This window comes from Melitaea cinxia, chromosome 6 (assembly GCF_905220565.1).
Source record: "Melitaea cinxia chromosome 6, ilMelCinx1.1, whole genome shotgun sequence".
Taxonomy (NCBI): domain Eukaryota; kingdom Metazoa; phylum Arthropoda; class Insecta; order Lepidoptera; family Nymphalidae; genus Melitaea; species Melitaea cinxia.
Genome location: NC_059399.1, coordinates 8,775,224 through 8,798,660, shown reverse-complemented (window position 1 = coordinate 8,798,660; position 23,437 = coordinate 8,775,224). Strand labels below are relative to the sequence as shown.

At 34.6% G+C, this 23,437-nt stretch overlaps 1 protein-coding gene across 1 annotated transcript in view; it reads right to left on the bottom strand.

Annotated features, from left to right (window-relative positions):
* Positions 1-843: 843 nt before the first annotated feature.
* The window catches only part of LOC123654560 (substance-K receptor-like), a 48,972-nt gene continuing 26,378 nt past the window's right edge, over positions 844-23,437 (bottom strand). The window contains exons 5-11 of the mRNA XM_045590459.1: positions 6,701-6,822; positions 6,125-6,219; positions 5,479-5,604; positions 5,114-5,214; positions 3,108-3,198; positions 1,405-1,482; positions 844-1,291 (exon numbers count right to left, since the gene is read on the bottom strand). Coding sequence (XP_045446415.1) covers positions 932-1,291; positions 1,405-1,482; positions 3,108-3,198; positions 5,114-5,214; positions 5,479-5,604; positions 6,125-6,219; positions 6,701-6,822 — 973 coding nt within the window. The 3' untranslated portion in view covers positions 844-931. The remainder of the gene's footprint in view (positions 1,292-1,404; positions 1,483-3,107; positions 3,199-5,113; positions 5,215-5,478; positions 5,605-6,124; positions 6,220-6,700; positions 6,823-23,437) is intronic.

The window sequence follows — 23,437 nt, the reverse complement described above, 5'->3', positions numbered from 1 at the left end:
CGCTGAAATTGTTGCACCAAATTATCCACTTCGATGAACATAATTCTATTTTTGTGTTCGTTATTGTCAAAATAAGAAGTTAAGAAATGTAATAAAAAAAAAGAAAACAATTTATTAACAAAAAGAAATATGGTGTACGAAGTTAGCCTGTTTTCTTTTGATGGCCGTTTCTGTGGTCTGATTTTCTTCGCTAACTATATTTAGATTTGGAAATATCGCCTTATTATATATTACGTATGCGTCTCGTTTATTGGTCTGATTTTGAATAGTAAAAATAATTACAATTAATTTCTTAATAGATAAACTTTACTTGAAAGTTCTCTACCATTACCTTCAAGATTTTTTTGTTTTGTTTTATACTACTAGGGTGGCAAACAACCGGACGACGTACCCTTTGATTAGCAGTTATCGTAGTCGCCTTTAGACTCCTGCACCACCAGAAGCATCGTAAGTGTACCAACCAAATCGTAACCAACCCTACCTCTAACTGCCCCCAGGAGCTCTGGCCACCTTATTCGCCACTGGAACACAACACTATTACAGAGCTGTGTTATTAAGCTGTGATCTACTGCAAGATTAAGGTAGTTGTCCAGACGGGGAAAGGTTCAAAATTTATCTAAACAAGAATTATATCTTTTAAGATTTTTATACTTTATTTTTAATCTTATTTAACTCTTGATTTTATGAACTTTATCTTTTGGTTTGTATTAAATCTATTTTTTGTAAATTATTATACTGTTCATTATAAACTTTTCAATTGACAAAGCCATTTATTTTCGAAAATAAGCAGCTTGTATTAGTTTTGTTTTGCAGTCTTATACGGATGAAATAATATAACAAAGATCACCTCCCTTAATTTAATAATCTGTCTTAATTAAATTACATATTTAATCACATTTTAGTAAATACTTAAAATTAGATATATTAACATTTACACTTTGTTATCACTAAATACATCCGTAAACTCTACTTTACTACTATTTGGAAATATATATAATTCGCTGACTCTTTCGTCCCCGATCGGTATATCATTATCCTCAAATCTAGACCGAGAAAATTCTTCAGCGCGTGTGTCGTGTCGACCTCCATTTTTAATCGGATTGTGGGGTTTTTGGGATTGACATTGATTTTCTTTGCCAAATTCTCTCTTTTGATTTTTCATGCATTGACATGAGTTTTTGGAAGTCTTCAAAGTATCGACGGGCGTAATATTTATCGATTTTCTTGTCGAGCACATTCTGTCATTTGCCGACCGAATCGATAAAATGCGAGTTCTGTATGATTGACCGTCCTGTAACAAAAAGTGACTTAAAACTATTCTATTAATAAAAATAGACACAAAGCATGTAAATCTCTATGTATAAAGCTTATACATATGTATGTATGTGTGTATCAAAAAAGTACCTCATAACTATCATTTGTAAATCTGTTCCGTTTTTTTCTAAAATTAAATCTTTGTTTAAATTCTTTTTTGAATTTTTCCTGTAACAAAATAAAGTGATTGAAATTACAAATGAAAGTCGTTAAATTGTAATTATAAATAGGAAATATAATTTTAAGGCTCTTCTCTTACAGAACCTTAAGGGTTCCTAAAGCCAATTTTGTCTTTATGACTAGACATAAAACGAAAGTTGTGCTTCTAAGAAGTAAAAATTGGTCGTACTAAATAATTAGATTATTTTAATATAATTTTAAACTTATTTTTTAAACTCATCTAATTCGGTATTATAACTGGTATAATTTAATTTTTTTGCCATTGTCATTCAGTTTCATCTGTTACTAAATGGGTGATTATCTAGTTAGAATTTCATCTTACTCCAATGCATAATATTTGGTCAACAATTTACATCCCAGTTGAACACGAAACCAATTATAAATACAATTACACTCACGTTTTGCCTTACTGCCCATGTGTTTAATTCACACGGTAATTTACGGCGTTTACCAATGAATGTATATTATTAATATAAGTCTGTACATGGATCTCAAAACATTTTGATTTCCGATCAAAAAATAGTGAAAGAAGTCTATCTGAAAGTTTCTCAGCGCATCCTTTAAATGTCTTGGATGTCTCTAAATGAATATGATTTCTAACACTTCTTGTGATGAACTCACTCAACTAAACTCATAATTTCCTTTTTGTGAGTATTTTAGTTGATAATAATTCAAAGTTAATTATTTTTTTATGCCTCTTTAAAAAATAATAGTATATCCAGTTCTTTTTAATAACAAACCTAATACTCCTTCCATATTAATATTAAAAATGGAATAACTTTATTTATCACTTAAAGCTGGCCTCTGGGGCTCTTGATCATACATTAGGTACTAGTTTATCGGCTTGCATTATTTTTGAAAGGAATACACGAGCTGTAGATATTTAATCTCTCTTGTGATAAAATAAAAAAGTAATAAAAGCCTTGGGAAACATCAGATAGCGTCTTTTTTGTAATAAGTTACGAACATAAATAAGACAACTCTTAAGTGAAAACACACATTAAATCATTCCAAAGACTAATTTTATGTCCGTCGACATGAATTACAAGTTACAATGTCGTGTTTCGTTTTATAGCACGTTAGCTTTCAATGAATTTACCCGTCATTAATTTTCTTTTCTGCTTGACATCAAGTATCGGGCAAATATTGAATGAATCTAAGAATAATATTTTATCTTGGAAATATTCATTGAAGTGAATACTTATAAAAATTAACGACAACTTGTATCAATCAAATAAATAATCAATGTTAAGATAGTTAATCAATGTAAAGGTTCATTAATTTTCTTTTCTGCTTGACATCAAGTATCGGGCAAATATTGAATGAATCTAAGAATAGTATTTTATCTTGAAAATATTCATTGAAGTGAATAATTATAAAAATTAACGATAACTTGTATCAACCAAATAAATAATCAATGTTCAAATAATTAATCAATAAAAGTAAACTCATTATTATTTTAATCATACGTTCATTTAAATTTTGAAATTTTTCGGTTATCTAAAAGCTAAAATTGGAAATTCAGTTTAAATCTGAAATACAAGTCCTAACTACTTTAAACATTTTTGCATCAAATAATCATTAATTTCATTAATAAAATGGATATTACTCACGTTATAAATGGCGTAAATGAAAGGATTATAACAGGAATTACTCATTGCCAGCCAATCGAAGCAGAAGAAAAGTACGTTTATGTACTTATACCTGTAAAAATTACTATGTTAATATTATCTATATTAACCGTTCAATTTACAACCTATTCCTGCAGATCCGGAACCCCCCAATTAAAGCGGCTGAAGGCTCCCGCAGGGGTTTGGTCGGTATTGCACCCCCAAGTACTCAAGCCGACATACAGTCTAGGACTGTCTACCCGGGCGTTCTGTATATCACCCGTAAATAGGTTCCCCTGCCATACCAAAAAAAGGCAGGACGCATTGCTCGAGTACTTTCATCTTCAATCATTGTTATCATTTAGCTTGCAATGTTGAAATGTATCAATTATTATTTTTTGTGTTGAGTAGCTACTATAATTTATGATTAGTTATTTAAAAATGTAGATTTTCTTAACGTTCGTTGTTAATAGTTTATAATCACGTTATGATGAAGTAAATGTTTTGTTTTCATTTCATTTCATAAAATACTGATAGGCTATCTCTTCAATCAGAGGGAGGCAAATCTCAACAAAAAAGCAACAAATTTTGAATTCATAGATTCACAGAAAATAAGAAAAACCATATAAGTATCTTTAATGTCTTGGAATGAGTTATTATCTGAAATATTATTATCAGCCACCGTTGAAATTTACCCTAGCCATTGTATAAATATAAACCGCGATAAAATCCGAAAAAGTTATTTCATTATAACCATTTACTATAATTTTAATTGTGAATTAAAATGAACTGGAAACAGAATTCATTTGAAACAGGTTTTTTTATTATTATTTAATCATACGAATTTAACGATAAATCGTTTCTGACACAAAATAAACTATTACACCTGCATTGATTTAATAACACTGGTGAATGCCTAGTGGTCGAAATTCGACTACAAACAAAGCATTTAATTTAACCAAAAACCCAAAAAATAATGAACGTTAAGAACCTTTAAAAAAATCAATTTGACTATAGACGTTGACAATCAACAAAATAGTATAATATGAGTGTGTGTGTCAAATACATGGTAGTAATGTTTTTTTTTATTGATTTAATGTATTTATTATGCATAATATAAAAAAATATATTAGCATTCTGCACTTATTCTCTGTACAAACTAGGTATAAGTGCGCGAAAATTCATACTCCTCAGTTCGCGTAATTCACGTAAAAAGGGCTACAAAGTTTTTATTTCACGTATTAATATATAGGTGAAATTTATGATAATAGGACACGATCGAACGTCTAATTTTATGTTAAAATTGGTATCAATTACATTTATCGGGTACACGCTAATCATAAATTATTTTTTGTCTAACCTTTTACTACAAAGAAAAATAATTTAACTTCAACCTAAGGTCGTATTCAAAAGTTGTTAATATTATTCTTATTATGTAATCAGAAAATAATTAATATTCTTTAAATTAAGAAAAAAAAATGTAATAGTTATACAATCACAAAAGATGAAATAACATTATAAATATAAAAATTATTTAATGTCCAGAGTACTTTGTATGTAAAACGATTTATTAGAAACATGTGTATATGTAAATATTTAAATATTTATATTTTCAAAACATACACACATAAATACACCAATAACCGTAGCGGTAACGAAATTACAAGCTGGAACGGAAATCAGGGTCAACGCCAACAGTTGATTTGGGCCATCGTATTTAAACGTATCAATTATATACCCTGTGACTTTCTACAAAGCAAAAATTAAGGCAAACCAAACAAGGTATTCACATACCTACTACAGATTTTAATAATTGAAACCATACTTTATACGTTGTTCTATTGAGAATTATAAAAATAGTTTTGAATAGTAAATTCGTATATGTTAAATACTTTTTTTAACTAGTTATTTTGAAAGACATTAATAAAAATAAAGCAATAACTTTTGTTATCTATTAAATTTACTTGTTAAGTATAAAATATAATCTAAAGTATAAATTTGCTACTTACTCATTTATCGACGGAAAAAATGACTGAAGCAACATATATGTTTGTAGAGGAAGCCAGCACAGAGCGAACAGTACTACCACCAGTACCAGCATTTTTATAACCTGTAGAAATAAGATAATATTAATCCGTGTTTATCGTTAATGTTAATTTTCCATGTTTGATTTTGTCCCGATCGTGATATTTTATATTCTTATAACTTCAATAAACACACTTGCTAATATAAATAATTCTCGATAGTCGTAAATCTAAATACGTTATTAATAATTGGAATATTTATTCTTATTAATTATGAAATGCATCAAAGTATATATCGAAATAATTTGCTTGTAATATGTGTAATATTTCATATAATATGCTTGATATACCTTTTTCTTGTTTTTCATTTGATTTGCATCACGAATTTCTTGAGCGTTTCCGGGCGCACGTGCACCCCATAACTTCATAGCCATATGTGCATACGCAAATGTTATCACACATAGTGGAATGATATACTGCGCAAAGAAAACATTGCAAATTATAAGATGATGTAACAAATTAAACTTGATTTTACCAGCGAAACTAAACATGTGGCCTGAAAACATATGACCAGTCAGGATTTGGTATAAATAACTTACGAATTTAAAACAAAAATTTTATTTTATTTACCCAATCTTAAACAAAAAAATTAACTTTAATATTGAATCACGAGTAAAGATAAATGAGTACAACCTATAGTAATATTATTTAATTTTTAAAGTTTTTAAACTGTTTTTTATTACTTTTGATTTTAACGTGCATCTGTACGATACACAAATTTATTATTAGGCTTACTTATAAATTGTCAAACAATTATTAATTTTAATAATAGTATTCTCTATTTCTATTTATTTATTATTCTATAGTCTGACGACTGTGCACCTGTCTCGTAGAATGGAGAAGACACGAAGGAGATCAATCTTATAACTTTATTTTTGCCGTTTTAATGTTAAATATAAGTATGCTGTAGACTGTAGTTTATATGAGAATACTTACTTGGAAAATGTACAGTATAAGCCTGTATATGGATAAGGAATGTGATCCGAATTCAGTTGGTGCACAAAATGGTTTTACGTAGAAAAGCTTTGAAACTGTAACAAAAATACGGTAGCAAATTTTCCAATTATAAAAAACACAACTTACTATTAAATTTATAAACCATATAGCAGTTATTAAATAACCAATATCCTAATATACCCTATCCTAAATTGGTATTAACTGTTAAAAGTTGTCAGTTTACCTATGTTCATTTGTTAAAACTTAAAAACTTGAAAATAATGATTTCTAAGTATATTATATGTAACAGTAATAATTCGATATATTTTTTATGTGTCTCAATAATTATTTGAATTAATTTACATGAACCGTGGCTGGGACGACACGAGGACAATTTAATAGTGGGTAATGTAATTGTTATATAAATGGTGGTTTAAAAATAGTAATAGTTGTGTAGTTTTGATAGAAATAGAGTTTGTATCTTTTAATGGTGTGCAATAAAGATTATTATTATTATTCCTAGAACAAAATTTAAGTTACAAAGCTACAGTTTAAATTGTAATTAAATCACATTACCTGGCTCTTGATCTTCTATCATGATGACTTCCCACGACATAGCCATAGGTGCAGCAAGTGCTAGGGCCAATATCCATATAAATACTATTATAATCTTAGCAATGCGTTTGGATGTGTGAGCGCTAAAAAAAATCAAAAATTAATTAACCACTTTGTGTTTTTTAAAATTAAGATATTTTATTTATCATGAAGTTAAAATATTCTAAATAATTTACTTCATTATATATCCATTTTGATATTCTAAATACTTTAGAGAACACTATTACATAAGGAAGATATTAGATGACATTCTATAGGTACAATATATATACTCGTATTATTAACAATATACATATATTATCGTATAAGTATCGTATCGTATAAGTAAGTATCGTATCGTACAAATTGATATTATATTAAAATAACAGAAATAAAAATAATAATATAAATACAACGTACAAATGAGACTTATAATTTTTTGTAATACGTATGTACACATGTAGGCATACATTTTTTATAACCATGGACTATTTATTGTAAATATTTTCCAAAGAGAAAGAGTAGAATAGCACGTGGAAAAGGAAATCTAAAAAACTAGCAAAGTATTTGGTAAATAAAATACCAGCAAAAGATTATACCCATATTGAGTTATTAATATCAGTGATTCAACAACAGCTGCGAGCTAGTAGCGGAAATTGAAATACAACTCGTTTGTCGCTTAAAACAACTACAATATTAACAGATAATAGTTTTTAGTGCTCAAAAAACAGAAATATGAAAAAACGATGTAATTAATAGTGTTAATATGTAAATATATAATAAATAAATAATTATTTATGATAAACACGGACACGGTCGTCTGTTCCTACGGTAAGGAACTTACTTAGTGCTTGTGTTATATGTAACAGGGTGATATAGCTACATATTTTTTTTTCGATAAATACATATTAATAATGCCATTAATATATAAATTAATCAGGAATAGAACTCACAACCCCGAAACAGAAGGCACTGGAATCTGCGCCAACGGGTTATTCAATATTTAATTACTTTCTGTTTTAATTAATTAAAATTGTTATATAGATACGTTTTTACTAATAAATAAATATATAAATTGGTGTATATATATATTTATTTATAAAACATTTAGCAAATTTAAAAAAAAGAAATCATATTTATTTTTTTAACTTAAACCATTAAATGTTGCTACAAAAAGAGTACTGACTATTTTTGTAGCAACATTTTACAGTGTTGATGTATTTAAGCGGTGAAATTATAAAAATATAACGAATGAAGCTATCGCCAATCGTATTTATATAGTTGAAATCAGATTGTCAAAAAGTTTTCCCGGCAAACTTCCAGTGAAACTCTCATCAAAATCGGCTTAGCCGTTTCGTAAACCTTCCTCTTGAAGCCCTCTCTCCATTGGTGAAACCGTATGAAAATCCATTCAGTAGATTTTGAGGGAATCGATCACATACACTTTTGGGGATTTTGTTTTATAATACACTAACTGTTGCCCGCGACTACGTCTGCGTAAAGCGCGCGTCGCGTCGAACAAAATGGTTCGTTGAATTCGTCAGAATTGTGGTATGAAATAATGTAGTAATAATATAGTATTGTAGTGTAAAAATGTTTAAAATATACTGCATACAATTTAGTTTTAATACGGTTCTACGTAAATATATGCCACGGAATAGTGTAACGCACGCTCCTCCGTGACTCCGTGACGACAGGGGTAAATAAAAAACTATTCTAGTAACGTAAAGGTTAGATATTGTAAAAAATATGTTTATTTATTTTTTGTACTACTTATAATCAGTCGCTCGCTAACAGTGAAACAGTCTACGCGTACGCAAAAAAATTTCAAACTACCTACATAATTTCGATTAATTGCACAAAATGGTTAAATGTTATAAATGCAACAAAATTATTAACAAAAAAGTGCCTGGCATTCAATGTGGGGCGTGTAGTAAATGGATACACGGTTCATGTGCCGATCTCTCAAATGAACAGCTAAACGTTCTGATCACGACGGAATCAGTTGATTGGAAGTGTAAGGTTTGTAGCGGTACCAAGCCTAGGCGGTTATCTGGAATCATTCCTGATGACGACAATGATTACGTGGGGGAAAACTCGGCATTTAACCAAACACAGGAAGCCTTACGAATCATTAGGATGGAAGTTAAAGAAGTGATCAAAGATGAGCTTCAACGAACCTTGGAGTTCTATTCTGATAAGATCGATGAATACGAATGTAAGATGATTGCATACGAAAAGAATATGAAAACATTAGAGAATCATTGTACGGAACTACGCAATAATTTAAAAAATATTAACCTAAAATATGAAGTTATGGAAAATAAATTAAATCAAATCCAACAAAATCAATTAGCAAATCAACTGGATCTGTGTGGAATAGAAGAAAAAGATGATGAAAATATAAAAAATATAATACAATTAATCGCAACAAATATACATCGGAATCCAGATGATGTCATACAAGCATATAGAAAGAAGTCACGTAATACTGGCAATAGTGGCACAATGAAGAGGGATACACCAGTGATTAATGTTATTCTGAAGGACGGAACCCGAAATCTGTGGATAGAAGCCTCAAGAAAAATAAATATAACTCCTGCAGACATCGGAATGGCAGGCAGTAGAAAAATTTACTTACGGGAATCATTAACCCCCTCAACCGCATTCTTATTATGGAAGACTAAAGAAGAGCTAAGGGATTCCTTCAAATATATTTGGTGCAAAAATGGTTCTATCCTAGTGCGTAAAAATGATACAGGTAAAATAATAATGGTTAAAAATCAACAGGACATAGAAAAAATGAAAAACCAGCTTATATCAGGTACTCACTAATATCCTTTTTATTATTTTCCCTTCTTAATTGAACTTTTCAACACCTTTATTGGCTGTTTATAATTTTTCATATGTTCTAAGTTACGCTTTATTACTATGTATAACAAAAATTAAGTATACATAAAAATCCGTTTTTTATTATGGATGATGTAAATAATACCTTAATTGAATGTAACTATGATACATGGAATGATTTCGTTTACAATGTGCCTATGCACCAAAACCCTTTATTAATACTTCATGTCAATATTAGGTCTATGATTAAAAATTTTGATCAAGTAGAATATGTTATAAATAATTCTAAGTCGATAATACATTTGGTTATTTTCACCGAAGCGAATATTAAATCTCAGTTGACCCAATTATTTCAATTACCTAACTATTACTTATACTCCGAGTTACGATCTAATAAAAGGGGTGGTGGAGTGATTTTGTATGTACATCAATCCCTTACTTTTACAAGGTTCAATAATAATCCTTCGAAAGAAATGGAATACATAACGGGTGAATTAACTATAAATAAAATGAGTTGTATGGGCATATGCGCCGTGTATAGACCACCTCACACATGTAAATCTCGATTTATAGGAGAATTAACAAATATAATTAAGAACTACACACATAAAAATAATTACCTTGTAATTGGTGATATGAACATTGACTTGAAGCAGAGTAACCCTGTGACGACCTTATATCTTAATTCTTTGAGTAATTTGGGCTTTGAGTGTGCTATAAATCAATATACGCGTATAGAAAAACACGGCAATATATTATGCAGATCGTGTATTGACCATCTATTCATCCGTAGTTATTGCAGTAACATAAATGTGTATAGCGCGGTAGTAAATATCGCACCAGCTGATCACTGCATTACCGCCTGTGCGTGGCCGATGACGTCATCCGTCGACGCGCCCGAGCACGGCCGCAGCCGATCGAGCGCTCGCGCATTTATAAATGTATTAGACAACAATAAATTGAAAAATGAACTTCGTAATATTGATTGGCGTGAATGTTTAAATACTCAGAATCCAAATGAAATCATTTCTTCAATAGAAAATAAATTTAAAAGTGCATATAACATGTGTACAACTTCAAAAAATATTAGTTTAAATAATAGGCGGAACTCGTGCAAGTGGGTTAACCAGCGATTAAAATATATGTGTTATAAGCGGGACCAATTGTATAATGTGTGGCGAAAAGATGAAAATAATTCTGCTAAAAGGTTATATTATAATATATATCGTAATAAAACCAATAAATACATTAAAAAGTTAAAAAATAAATATATTATGTCAGAGGTGTGTAGTAATTTTAAAAATCCAAGAATAATGTGGGGAATAATTAATAGGATATCCGGAAAAATCACTAGATGCATTGATGATACCTTATTAAAGTTCTTTAAATTAACCCCTTTAATATTAGCGAACAACTTTGCGAAAGAGTTCGACCTTTCAGTAAATAAAATAAAAATTAACTGTGACACTAAACTTTTAGATCCAAATTTGTACGAAATAAAACCCACTATGACCTTAAGAGTAAAACGCGCTAATCACGAAGCTGTTGCCCAAATCTTAAAACGTATCAACTTAAATAAAAGTCCAGGTTATGACGGAATCCGTGCACGCGAAATTAAATATTTATCTGATGTGCTAGTACCTGTTATATGTCACCTAATAAACCGCTGTCTGGATACAGGATTATATCCTCGCAGTCTCAAGGTCGGATTTATAAGACCCATATTCAAAAAGGGCAAGCATAATGATTACAGTAACTACCGACCCATCACTATACTGTCTTGTATCGATAAAATTATTGAAAGATTTCTAGGGGATCAAATAACATCTTTTCTGAGAAACAATCATATCATTAACCACAAACAGTATGGCTTTCAGAAAAACAGAAGCACTACTGACTTGTTAAGGGAATTTACAGATGAAATAAACTTCTATCTTAATGAAAAATATCATGTAATTACTTTATTTATAGACTTTTCAAAAGCCTTTGATATGCTAGATTTCAATACTTTATACAGTAAATTATCACAAAATGGGATTCAAGGCCCTTTACTAAATTTAATAAAAGATTATCATGCGAATCGCTTTACCACCGTTAAAGTTGCCAATTGCTATAGTAATATGTATCCAACCACAAATGGCACAGCACAGGGATCTGTAATTGGGCCAATTGAATATCTCCTCTATGTTAATGAAATGTGTAATTTGATAAAACAAGGCTCCATTTATCAATTTGCCGACGACACTTGTTTGATTGCGGCACATAGATCAGTATCTGAAGCTGAAAATATTATGCAAAACAACTATAATCTTATTTGTAAATGGGCCCACGATGTTGGGCTGGTGATTAACGCTCAAAAAACTAAATTTATACATATACATTCTTCCCATAATGTACCTATCACCTCCCCTGCTATCATGGCCCACACTCATGAATGTTTCCATAGTAGTCGTATTAGTTTGAATTGTCAATGTCCACTGTTAGAAAAAGTAAATCAACATACTTATCTCGGCATCGTTATTGATAACAGATTTAGCTGGAAGTCTCACATAGACCTCGTCTGCTCTAAATTAAGATCTCTACTTAGTAGATTGTTTATATTGAAACATAAGCTCCCATATAAAATTTGTAGAACACTGTATCTAGCCCTGGCTCAATCTGTTATCAGTTATGGACTAAGTAGCTACGGTAGGACCTATAAAACACATTTAAATAATATTTATGCTTTACAGTTACGTTTATTAAAAACCATTATTCCAAAATTTAAAAATAAATGTATCTTGAATGAAGGTGATATTTTTAAATATTGTAATGTCATGGATGTATTTACTTTGGTGAAATTCAATATCCTAAATGAAGTTAATGATCCTTCTTTATTAATCGAAAAATGTAGACCCAATACCCTAAGAAATATCCAAAACTCAAAAAAATTTGTTGTGCCGAATGCTAGGAATTTTTACGGAGCTAGAATGTTAAACACTATTATACCTGCATTTGTTAATGAACTTCCCGAAGACCTACAAGAGTTATACCTGGACAAACGCAAATATAGAAGATCACTAAAAGAACATTTACTAAAATCTTTAAGCGTTTAATAGTTACAAAATTTTGGTAATTACCTTAGTTTAAATTTAATGGCCTAACATGGTACGGTACGATAAAGATATTTATATGATAATATGATATGCGACGCGGCGGCTTGTCCGGATAAGCTCTTGTGAGTTTTCGTGGCAGGCTTATGTATAAGTTTTAACTATGTGTTTTTTGTGTTTTGAACAAATAAAAAAAAAAAAAAAAAAATAAGTGATCAATATAAATTTATATTCACACATAAGGTTGCAAACGCGGTTATTTTCCTTTAAAACGACCCTGCTGTATATGTTTCATACAAACTATCAACCCAAATTAAACCCCCTTAGCGGTGGAATATCGCACAATCCGTTCTTAGCAGACGTCTACTAACTATAATTTACCTCCCTGCCAAATTTCACTTTTGTCTATCCTGGATGGTCGGACCATCCAGCGGTTTTTGAGCTTTCGTGATGAATGAGTCAGTGACCTTTCTCTTTTATATCAATAATAGTAATCTTACTATGCATTATTTGGACACGTCCTCACCATCTATAGAGCATACATTTTAAATTTCAGGTCTCTTACTTCAAAAACATAGGACTTTCATACAAACTTCCGACCCCCGTTTTATCCCCTTAGGGGTCAAATCCGTTCTTAACGGATGTCAACGCTCTATAAGGAATCTACCTAGTTTGTAGATGTTATAGTTTCGGAGATTTCGTGACGAGTGACCTTTCGCTTTTATTATTGATACTATGGTAAAATGAATAAAACTAAATGGAGTGTATAATTTTTGTAATTAACAAATTGTCAAATTAACTTATTGAATTATTTTAACTGGTTTACTGAATTGCTAACTCGTAAAGTTTGTTAATGTTGTACAGTACAAGTAGTAATTATTAAAATGTTTGTGGACTGTTTTAACTAGATTTCTTGATATTGAGGAGACGATCCTTTTTTATTATTTGTAGTCATAGTTTCAAGTAAATCAATTCACTTAGAAAGAAAAAAGTCAAAAAGGCAGAAGAATGAGCTAGATATTTTACTCTTAACTTCATTGGAATTTCTCATTTTCATTGGATATTTAATTTTCGTTGGAAAACAGAAATTGTAATAGAAATAATATTCACTAAATATAATCCTTAATGTGAATGTTTTCTGCCAAATACATAAAAATCTATTTATTTCATCAGTGTAATCTATATTAAACACGAAAAAAGCTATATCTCACTCCTTCACAAAAGTGTATGGTATCAGTGCATAGAATGATAACGGATTCGACAAATATTTGGCTTTGCCATGAGAGTGCTTACAATCATGAGGCTATAAATGTAGGTCGCGAGAACTCGCATCGTAATGTAAATTTATTCACTGATCCAGAATATTTTGATTCTCTTAATATACACACAAAATCTCGTATGATACACAAAAATAGTATTACTAATTATATGTATTTCGTAACAGATTAAGTACTTACAGTTATGATTAAAATAATTATTAATAAATAATTATTAATTTTCTTTAAAATAAATCATCAATACAGCAGTAAATAAATGAGATAATAAATACGTGATATTAAAAAGTAATATTTTAATTAAATGTATAACCAACCGGCATAATAAAATAATTGTAATGCTTAGAATACAAATGTAAGTGGTTGTCTGTTTACGGTTGTAGTAGTCAGTTTAATACTTTATACTTTAAGTAACAAATGACTAATATACATACATATTACAGATATTGAGACTGTATTTGTTTTGCAAGAAGAGCTATTTGCGGCATTAATGATCTTGGAGCTCGAGTCTCCCTGCGGGATATTTATAATAAGGTAGACATATTAACAATTTCGTTTCAATATATTCATAACAATATTATATATATTCACAAGAATATCGATTGTTTTGATATAAATAGGAATAATTGCAGTACAAACACGAGAAGGAATGACAAAGTTGTAACTTCATGTTTCCGATTGCACAAAGAAAAAGTTTCCTTTCTGGATAGTATTCGCATGTATAATAAAATTAAATAATATATTTAAAGTTTGTATTGAAAAGAAACTGATATCTAAAGCTTATTGGTCGGTGCCAGATTACATAAGTCATAAAGATGTGTGGATTACTTGACGCTGTACTTAATGCAAGATAATACAAATTTTGTGTTAAAACAGTTTATTTTTTAAAGTGCGAAATTTCTTGCCAGTTCTTTTTTGCAGAATATACTTTCCAAATCGGTGGTATCACTATTAACGATAAGTAATATTTTTATTTTATAGATGGATGATTCGAAGGTGCCTTTGAAGCTATTTTGAATTTGATTTTTTTTGGTATTGTTACGTGTTAGGGTTCGAAGGATTTGGAGAGAAAGACCTACTGACTCTTTTCAAGACTTTATTCACAAGCACTAGGTCCAACACAAAGCACTAGGTTCAAACACTAAGCACTAACAATGTCCTATGTCGTAGCCAATGTCGTAGGTTTCGCTAGTACCACTCTTGATCACTAGTTTTCACTCTTGAAGTCGCCTCGAAGATCGCTCAAACTGAACTGTACTCGCTCGCCTACCTGCGGCTATTTATATCGGCCGACACAAGGCCCAGACCATTCTGGAAAGTTCGCGCATGTACCCGGCTTTCGAGACTATACTTCTGTATAGTTCCACAGTAGTACCTCTAACGCCATCTAGTATTGAGTAGAGAGTTTCATGTTATCGCTGTCTTTGTGTGTTTTCAACAGTTGCCGCTAGATGGCGCTAGTTTCTTTGTGTGTTGTTAACACTACTCCCCTCTTAGAGATGCTCGTCCCGAGCATCGTTGTTACTGCCATGGTAACGCGCCAGACGGTCTATGTGTACCACTTTGAATGTCCCTCTTGGTTGCTTTTGAATCCTGTAAGTCACATCATTCAGTCGGGTAACCACTTTGTATGGACCGTCCCACTTGGTCTGCAACTTTGGCGATTTCCCTTTCCGGCGGGTTGGGTTATGCAGCCACACCAGTGACCCTTCCTTGAAGCCGCTCGTGTTCGATTTCCGGTCGTATCTGGTTTTCATTTTCTCGCTTGAATGTAACCCATTTTCCCGAACCAAGGCGTGTATATAGCGCATTTTTTCCCTTAAATCGCTGACATAGTCTTGTACGGTATTTGGTCCCTCCGGTGCCCCTCCAGTCAATAGGTCTACTGGTATTCGTAATTCTCTACCGTAATTGACATACGCCGGGGTAGCTTTTATGCTCTCATGCTCGGCGGTTCGGTACGACAGAAGGAAGAGTGGTATATACTTGTCCCAATCTTTTTGTTTGTCGTCTACCAATTTCGCCAAATGCCTCTCCAGGGTCTGGTTAAATCTCTCAACCATTCCATCAGACTGTGGATGGTACGCGGTGGTCCTCGTCTTATGCATGCCCAAAATTCTGCACACTTCCTGGAATACTTGCGATTCGAAGTTCCTGCCCTGATCGGAATGGATTTCTAGAGGCACGCCAAAGCGACATATCACTTCTTCGACTAACTTAGAAGCAACTGTTGTAGCTTCTTGGTTTGGTATGGCGAACACTTCGGGCCATTTGGTGAAGTAGTCCATGACGACCATAAAATACTTGTTTCCCGATTCCGTTACAGGAAATGGCCCCGCTACGTCAACTGCAATTCGTTCCCACGGTGCACCGACGTTATACAACCGCAGATTCCCACGGCTCCTGGTCTGTGGTCCTTTTACAGCAGCGCAAGTAGTACATTTGCGGCACCAATCCTGTACATCATCTCGACAATGCAACCAGTAGAATCGTTCTCGCACTTTTGTTAACGTCCTCTTGACACCTAGATGACCTCCTGATACGCCATCATGTATTTCACGGAGAACATCTGGTACTCTCGTTCTTGGGACAATTATCTGAAGGTGGAACTCTCTGCCGTTAGTCTTCTCCCATTTCCGGTAGAGTATTCCGTTTTGAAGTATCAGACTGTCCCATTGAGCCCAGTACGCCTTAATGACGGCGCCAGTGGGTGCAACCTCACTCCAGATTGGTTTTACGTCACCCCGTTTCTTCCATGTGATGATGTGCCGAAGGTCGTCATCTCTTTCTTGAGCTTCCCTCATAGCATCACTCTCCCAGATACCCAAAGGACTTGTTCTTGTTAGCTTTAATGTTACTTCATTAGATTCTTGCTTAACACAATGTTTGCAGTCTTCCGAACACGGCCTTCGTGAGAGTGCATCGGCATTCCCATGCATCTTTCCGCTGCGGTGTTCCACCTTGAAGTCGTACTCCTGAAGCTGCTCAATCCATCGAGCTACTTGACCTTCTGGGTTCTTGAATTGCAATAGCCACTTCAAGGCTGCGTGATCAGTTCGCAGTAAAAACTGTCTGCCGATGAGATACTTGTTGAAATGTTGTAGCGTCTTTACAACAGCCAAGAGTTCTCTTCTTGTCACACAGTAGTTTCTCTCTGGCTTGGATAAAGATTTGCTGAAATATGCAATAACTACTTCTCTCTCACCCTGTTTTTGAGATGACACCCCTCCAATGGCCATGTTGCTTGCATCCGTGTTGACTATAAATCGACCTTCGGTTTGTGGATATCCCAGGATTGGTGTTTCACACAGATGTTTTTTCAGTTTCTGAAAAGAATCTTCACAAGTCCCATCCCAACTAAATTGTCGTTTATCTTCTGTCAGCCGATGTAATGGCTTGGCTATCTCTGAGAATCCCTTAACAAAACGCCTGTAGTATGAGCACAGTCCGAGGAATGCCCGCACTTCGGTTTTGTCCTTAGGGGTAGGCCATTTTTGGACTGCTTCCAGTTTCTCCGGGTCTGTCTGGATTCCATCACTGGAGATAACATGGCCGAGATAACTGACCTTATTCCTGAATAAACGACACTTTTTCGGGTTCAACTTTAATTTGGCCCCCTCTATTTTAGCGAAAACTCGCTCCAAGTTTTGCAAATGGTCCTCGAAGTCACGGCCGACAATGATGACGTCATCTAAGTAGACTAAGCAAGCCTCTCCAACTAAGCCTGCCAGTACACACTCCATGAGTCGCTCGAATGTGGCAGGTGCATTGCACAATCCGAAGGGCATGACTTTAAATTGCCATAAACCTTTACCGGTCGAGAAAGCTGTCTTCTCCTTGTCTTCTGGATGAATTTCCACCTGCCAGTATCCAGATTTTAGATCTAGGGTTGAGAACCATTTCATGCCACTCAAGGTATCCAAAGTGTCGTCGATTCGAGGTAACGGGTAACTGTCCTTCTTAGAGACATCATTGAGACGCCTATAGTCCACACAAAATCTCGTGCTACCATCTTTCTTTTTCACTAATACAACAGGTGAGCACCACGGACTTGCAGACGGTTCAATAATCTTATTCCTTCTCATGTCCTCTAAAAGGCCTTCAACTTCTTTTTCCTTTGCGATTGGTATTCGTCTTGCTCGTTGACGAATTGGTCTCTCGCTTCCGGTATCTATCCGGTGCTGGACCACCGACGTTCTTCCAAGGTCCCCTTCGTGACTGGAGATGATATTCGCGTAGCGCTGTAAAAACTTCTTGGCTTTCATGCTCTGCGAATAAGTAAGATTACTCTTGCAGTCATCGAGTAGCTCAGTCACTAATTCGTGGTTGTTGCTCTTTGCCAAGTCTGCGCCTGTCATCGAACTACACTTTTTCATCCAGACAACTTCTTCACATTTTCCAATGACGTCACCTTTGTTCAAGCAGATCTCGCGATCATCAAGGTTCAAAACCTTGACCACAGCGTTACTGCTTCCACTAACAAGGGTTCTCGCCGTCATCAGTTTTTGCGCCGATGTCTTGGTAGGTGTGTCTTCGATCAACACGCATCTGTTTGACTTTTTCTTTCCAGTTGTCGGTAGTTTCACCAACACCCGAGCTTCTGCTCTTCCAGGTATAGTGACTTTCTTTACACATGCAACTTTCCCGCAAGCACCACCAAGAATGAAGATTTCTTCTTCACCACACTTGAAAACTCCGTCGGTGACATTAATTCTGCAGTTGTGTTTCTTCATAAAATCCAAACCCAAGATGCAATCATCCATAATCTCAGCCACGATAACGTTATGAGAGTATGAGGACCCCCCTACGTACATCGTAACTGACATTTCTCCCAGGACGGGTATTGGCTGACCGGAGGCCGTAAGAAGCCGACAGTTAATTCTCCTCTTGTGTCCCCTTGCGGCTTTTACCAGCTTTGGGTTCACTATTGTTCTAGAGGCTCCTGTGTCTAGAGTCATTTTGCAATCCGTCTCGTTAATAGTCCCCTGAATCGCAAGACTATTCCCGCTGCTTGCCTGGGAGATAACAGTTATTGGGGCTTCCTCCGCGTCAGCCAGCACTCGCCCCTTAGTCCTGGCTTTTATTCGTTTCCCTGCTCCCGTCCAAGGGACGAAGCCCCTTGTTTCTTCAGCTCCTCTATTTGTTCCTCGATCCTTTTCATCCTTGCTATCTGGGTCTCCTTCTGCGGGCAGTTGAGCTGAAGATGACCCCTTTCGCCGCACTTGTAGCACATAACTCCAGAACTTTTCTTCGTAGGAGCCTTAACCTCCTTGACCTCCTCAGAGACCTCGCGGATCTTATGGGTCTGCCGTATGTCATGGCGAAACGCCTCAACCTCCAAAGCATGCGCCAATGCTTCCTTTAACGATGTATGGTGACGAAGCCTCACTGCAGCTCTGACCTCCAGGTCTTTGATTCCGTCGACAAATGCTTGAACAATATTCGTGTCTACCATCTTGGTGTCTGCTCCTGGGTGTGCCTTCCTGACGAGCTTCTCAATTTCCAACGCCCATTGTTGTAGTCCTTCTCCTGAGCGTTGGACTCTGTCACGCAGTTGGGCACGGAACACGTGTTCCAGGTGTCGCTCTCCGTATCGGGATTCAAGTGCCTCCATCAAGCCGTGGAACCCGTTTCCTGTCTGTGGCAGTGCTTCCAGAACCGACAAAGCTTGCCCTCTGAGCGCAACAGTGAGAGCGGTCAGGCATTGCTCTTCCGTCCATCCGTTGGCAGTAGCAACCGTCTGGAATTGTTGACGATAAGCGTTCCACGGAGTAGTACCGTCGTATGGAGGCACTTTCACTCTTGGTCCTTGCGCCACCCCGGTACTTCCACTAGACATCGCGGCTCCCGTGGTTTCAAGACGCACTACTTTCTTCTGTAATTCAGTGAGGCCGGTTTTCACATTTTCAACATCCAATCCTAACCCGGTAACTCGTTCTTCCACTACGTCGACATCCTTTCGAAGCTTAGTCACCGCGTCGCTAACATCTTTTACAGCCCAAAGCGTTTTTTCTTGGAGCTCTTTTTGTTGCTCTTGTGATTCTTGCAATTTGAAACTTGTTTGCTCTTGTAATTCTTGCAATTTGAAACTTGTTTGCTCTTGTAATTCTTGCAATTTGAAACTTGTTTGCTCTTGTGATTCTTGCAAAGCACTACGAATTTCAGCCCTTTGCAGCTCCATTAATTTAATTAAACTACCTAATTGAAGAGCCACTTGAGAGTCTGTAGAAGTTACGGTGTCACTGGTGGGCGCGGTAAGGTGGACGGGTCCGGTGGGCGGGGCCTGATACAAAGTGGGCGGGGCCTGAGCCTGAGTGAGCGGGGCCTGACTCGGAGTGGGCGGGGCCTGAGCCCGAGTGGGCGGGGCCTGAGCCCGGGTGGGCGGGGCCTGATGGGCGTGGTCAGCGGGCGGGGCATGATAGGCGGGGTCAGTGGGCGGGGCTTGGTCCCCAGTAGGTGTGGCCTCCGCAGCTCGTTGCGCCCTTGTCCTGACGCCCTTGACGTCCTTAAAGTCTTCTCTCGGAGTCAATGGCATCTCCAAATCTCACTTCCGACACCAGTTGTTACGTGTTAGGGTTCGAAGGATTTGGAGAGAAAGACCTGCTGACTCTTTTCAAGACTTTATTCACAAGCACTAGGTCCAACACAAAGCACTAGGTTCAAACACTAAGCACTAACAATGTCCTATGTCGTAGCCAATGTCGTAGGTTTCGCTAGTACCACTCTTGATCACTAGTTTTCACTCTTGAAGTCGCCTCGAAGATCGCTCAAACTGAACTGTACTCGCTCGCCTACCTGCGGCTATTTATATCGGCCGACACAAGGCCCAGACCATTCTGGAAAGTTCGCGCATGTACCCGGCTTTCGAGACTATACTTCTGTATAGTTCCACAGTAGTACCTCTAACGCCATCTAGTATTGAGTAGAGAGTTTCATGTTATCGCTGTCTTTGTGTATTTTCAACAGTTGCCGCTAGATGGCGCTAGTTTCTTTGTGTGTTGTTAACAGTATTTTCGGTTTTTGATATTAAATATGGATATAAAACCTCGTTAATCTTGGTAGATTATTAAATTTGCTATTAATACTTTTTCTGGCACTCATTTACCATTACAAAGTCATTTATATTTAAAACATATCTTTTACGTTCTTCTTTAGTATTGGTACTCAATTAATTGGTATCAACCTTTATCTGTAAGAAGAAATTAGTCAACTATTCATCATTCATTTATTATTTCTAGGAGTTTACACTAAAATCGTATGAAAAAACATTGACCGGCGACGCTGAGAATTATGCTGAGTCACCCTTTTCAGCGCTTTAGTTGTTTATGTAAGACACACATACACCAGCATTTATTTAAATTAATTTGATTCATATAATAGAAGATTAATTATTTTTAAATATCGTTCTATGGAGGATACTCCAGTCGTGTAGCGGAGCTGACACATATACACTACTTTTTTTAGATTTGTAGTTTATAAAACTTGGTTTTTAAACAGTTTATTTAACTATTGGTTCTTTATTTAAATATTTTATTAATTTAATTTAATATGGGAGAAATTGGCTTAAGTAGGAATTGATCAACGTGAATATATATTAGGTACTCGTTATTTTCCACCTTTTATTGAATAAGTTTCGGATAATACACATATTATTTTATATGGCATTTGACTAACTTTTATTTCATAAACTGCCACTACTTACTAGTCAAAACTAAACTACACATAGCCTTTTCTGTAAAATAACAGTTCTTGTAATAACGAAACGACCAAGCCACAAATTTTTGATAAGGTGTAGAGAATCAAGCGGCAGTTACATTATCTGACGTTGTATTAAATCTATAATACCTATAAATATACTCTTAGATTATTCTTTTAGTTTTTTAGTTTACAGTGTAAGTGTGTACATAACGCAGACAGGAGACCATATCCCCATATCTGTACGACTTATCTGATGTACCAAATTTAAAGTATGGGTACGCTGTAAAGTTATAGAACAGCAAATTATTTCAACGCATAGAAATCGCTGGTAACTTAAGATACGTTGACTCATTGTCCTTTAAATAACTTTCCTTTGAACATTATTCTTGTACGTACGTTAGTAGTACGTAGCTTTCACTACGCTGTTGAGATTTAACTTATTTGAAAATAAATAAATCTTACTAACTTCTAAAAATCTACACTAAAGTTACTCGTGATCAATTCTTCAATGTACAAAATATACTTTTTGAATTACTGATTTGTTGTTTATATACAATATACATGCTAAATTTTTCATATATTTCAACTAAAAAAAAAAAGATTTATAGTTATAGTGTTATGAGTCTATCGAAACCTTTATTAATGTTTTTTTTTTTAAATTATAGTAAATACGAGATGAGTACAAGTACCTGAAGGTATTTTGAAAAGGCTTTTTTTATAAAACTAGTCGGCAAACACGCGTACGGCTCACTTGATGGTAAGCGATTACCGCAACTTGTAGACGCCTGCAATACCAGAAGCGTCGTAAGCACGTTACCGACCCAACCCCCATTCTCCCCCCGATTTCTGGTCGCCTTACTCACCACAGAAACTCAACACTTCTTAAATACAGTATTATTTAACTGTCATCTTCTATAAGGTTTCGATAAAAACCGCATAGGTTCTGACCGCACTCTTAAATTTCCTTCCAAAAATCCGTGCCCATATTTTTTACTGAATTTTTTGTTCAATAACAGTAAAATATAGCCTATATCACTGCTGAATAATGTAACTTTCTGTTAGTGAAAGAATTTTCATGGTCAGATCAGTATTTGCGAAGATTACCCCCTACAAATAAACCAAGTTGGAAACTTCACCTCTTTGTAATATTAGTATAGATTAGAGAGATATGACTAAGAATGTATGAACCTAGCGTCATTATCTATACAAAAAAAAAATAGGAGTGTCTGTTTGTAATATTAAAATAACCGCTTTTACTAAATGCATATGTATGTACATGTAGCGTACATATGCCAAAATAACATTTTTTACAATTTTTGTCTGTCTGTCTGTCTTTCTTCTGGCTAATCTAAGCTAATGAAATGGCTAGCTTTTGATAGGACTTTCACTGGTAGACAGCTGATGATTCCACACGGATGAAGTCGCGGGCACAGCTAGTTAAATATTATCGCAATACTACATCGCGAATACCGTGTCGACTGATACATTAATATTAATAAAAAATATACTTGCGTTAAAAACTATTGATCATATCTTATCATATTTTAGCGAATATAACTGAGGCCTAGCTGTTGCAGTTAGAAATCCTCTTGACATCGCAATTATACAAAACAAATATTATCTCCCTTGATTTACCTGGCTTTCACGTTCAGCGTACGTGATTCCATTGTGGAATTTGGGAATCAAACACAAAGAACCTTAAAAACTTGAAGTAAAACTTTAGTAATTGTTTAAGTATGCCTTACGTACAAAACTTTCCACCATTTTCAAATTAAACTTAGATTTCCATCACTAGACACATCAAG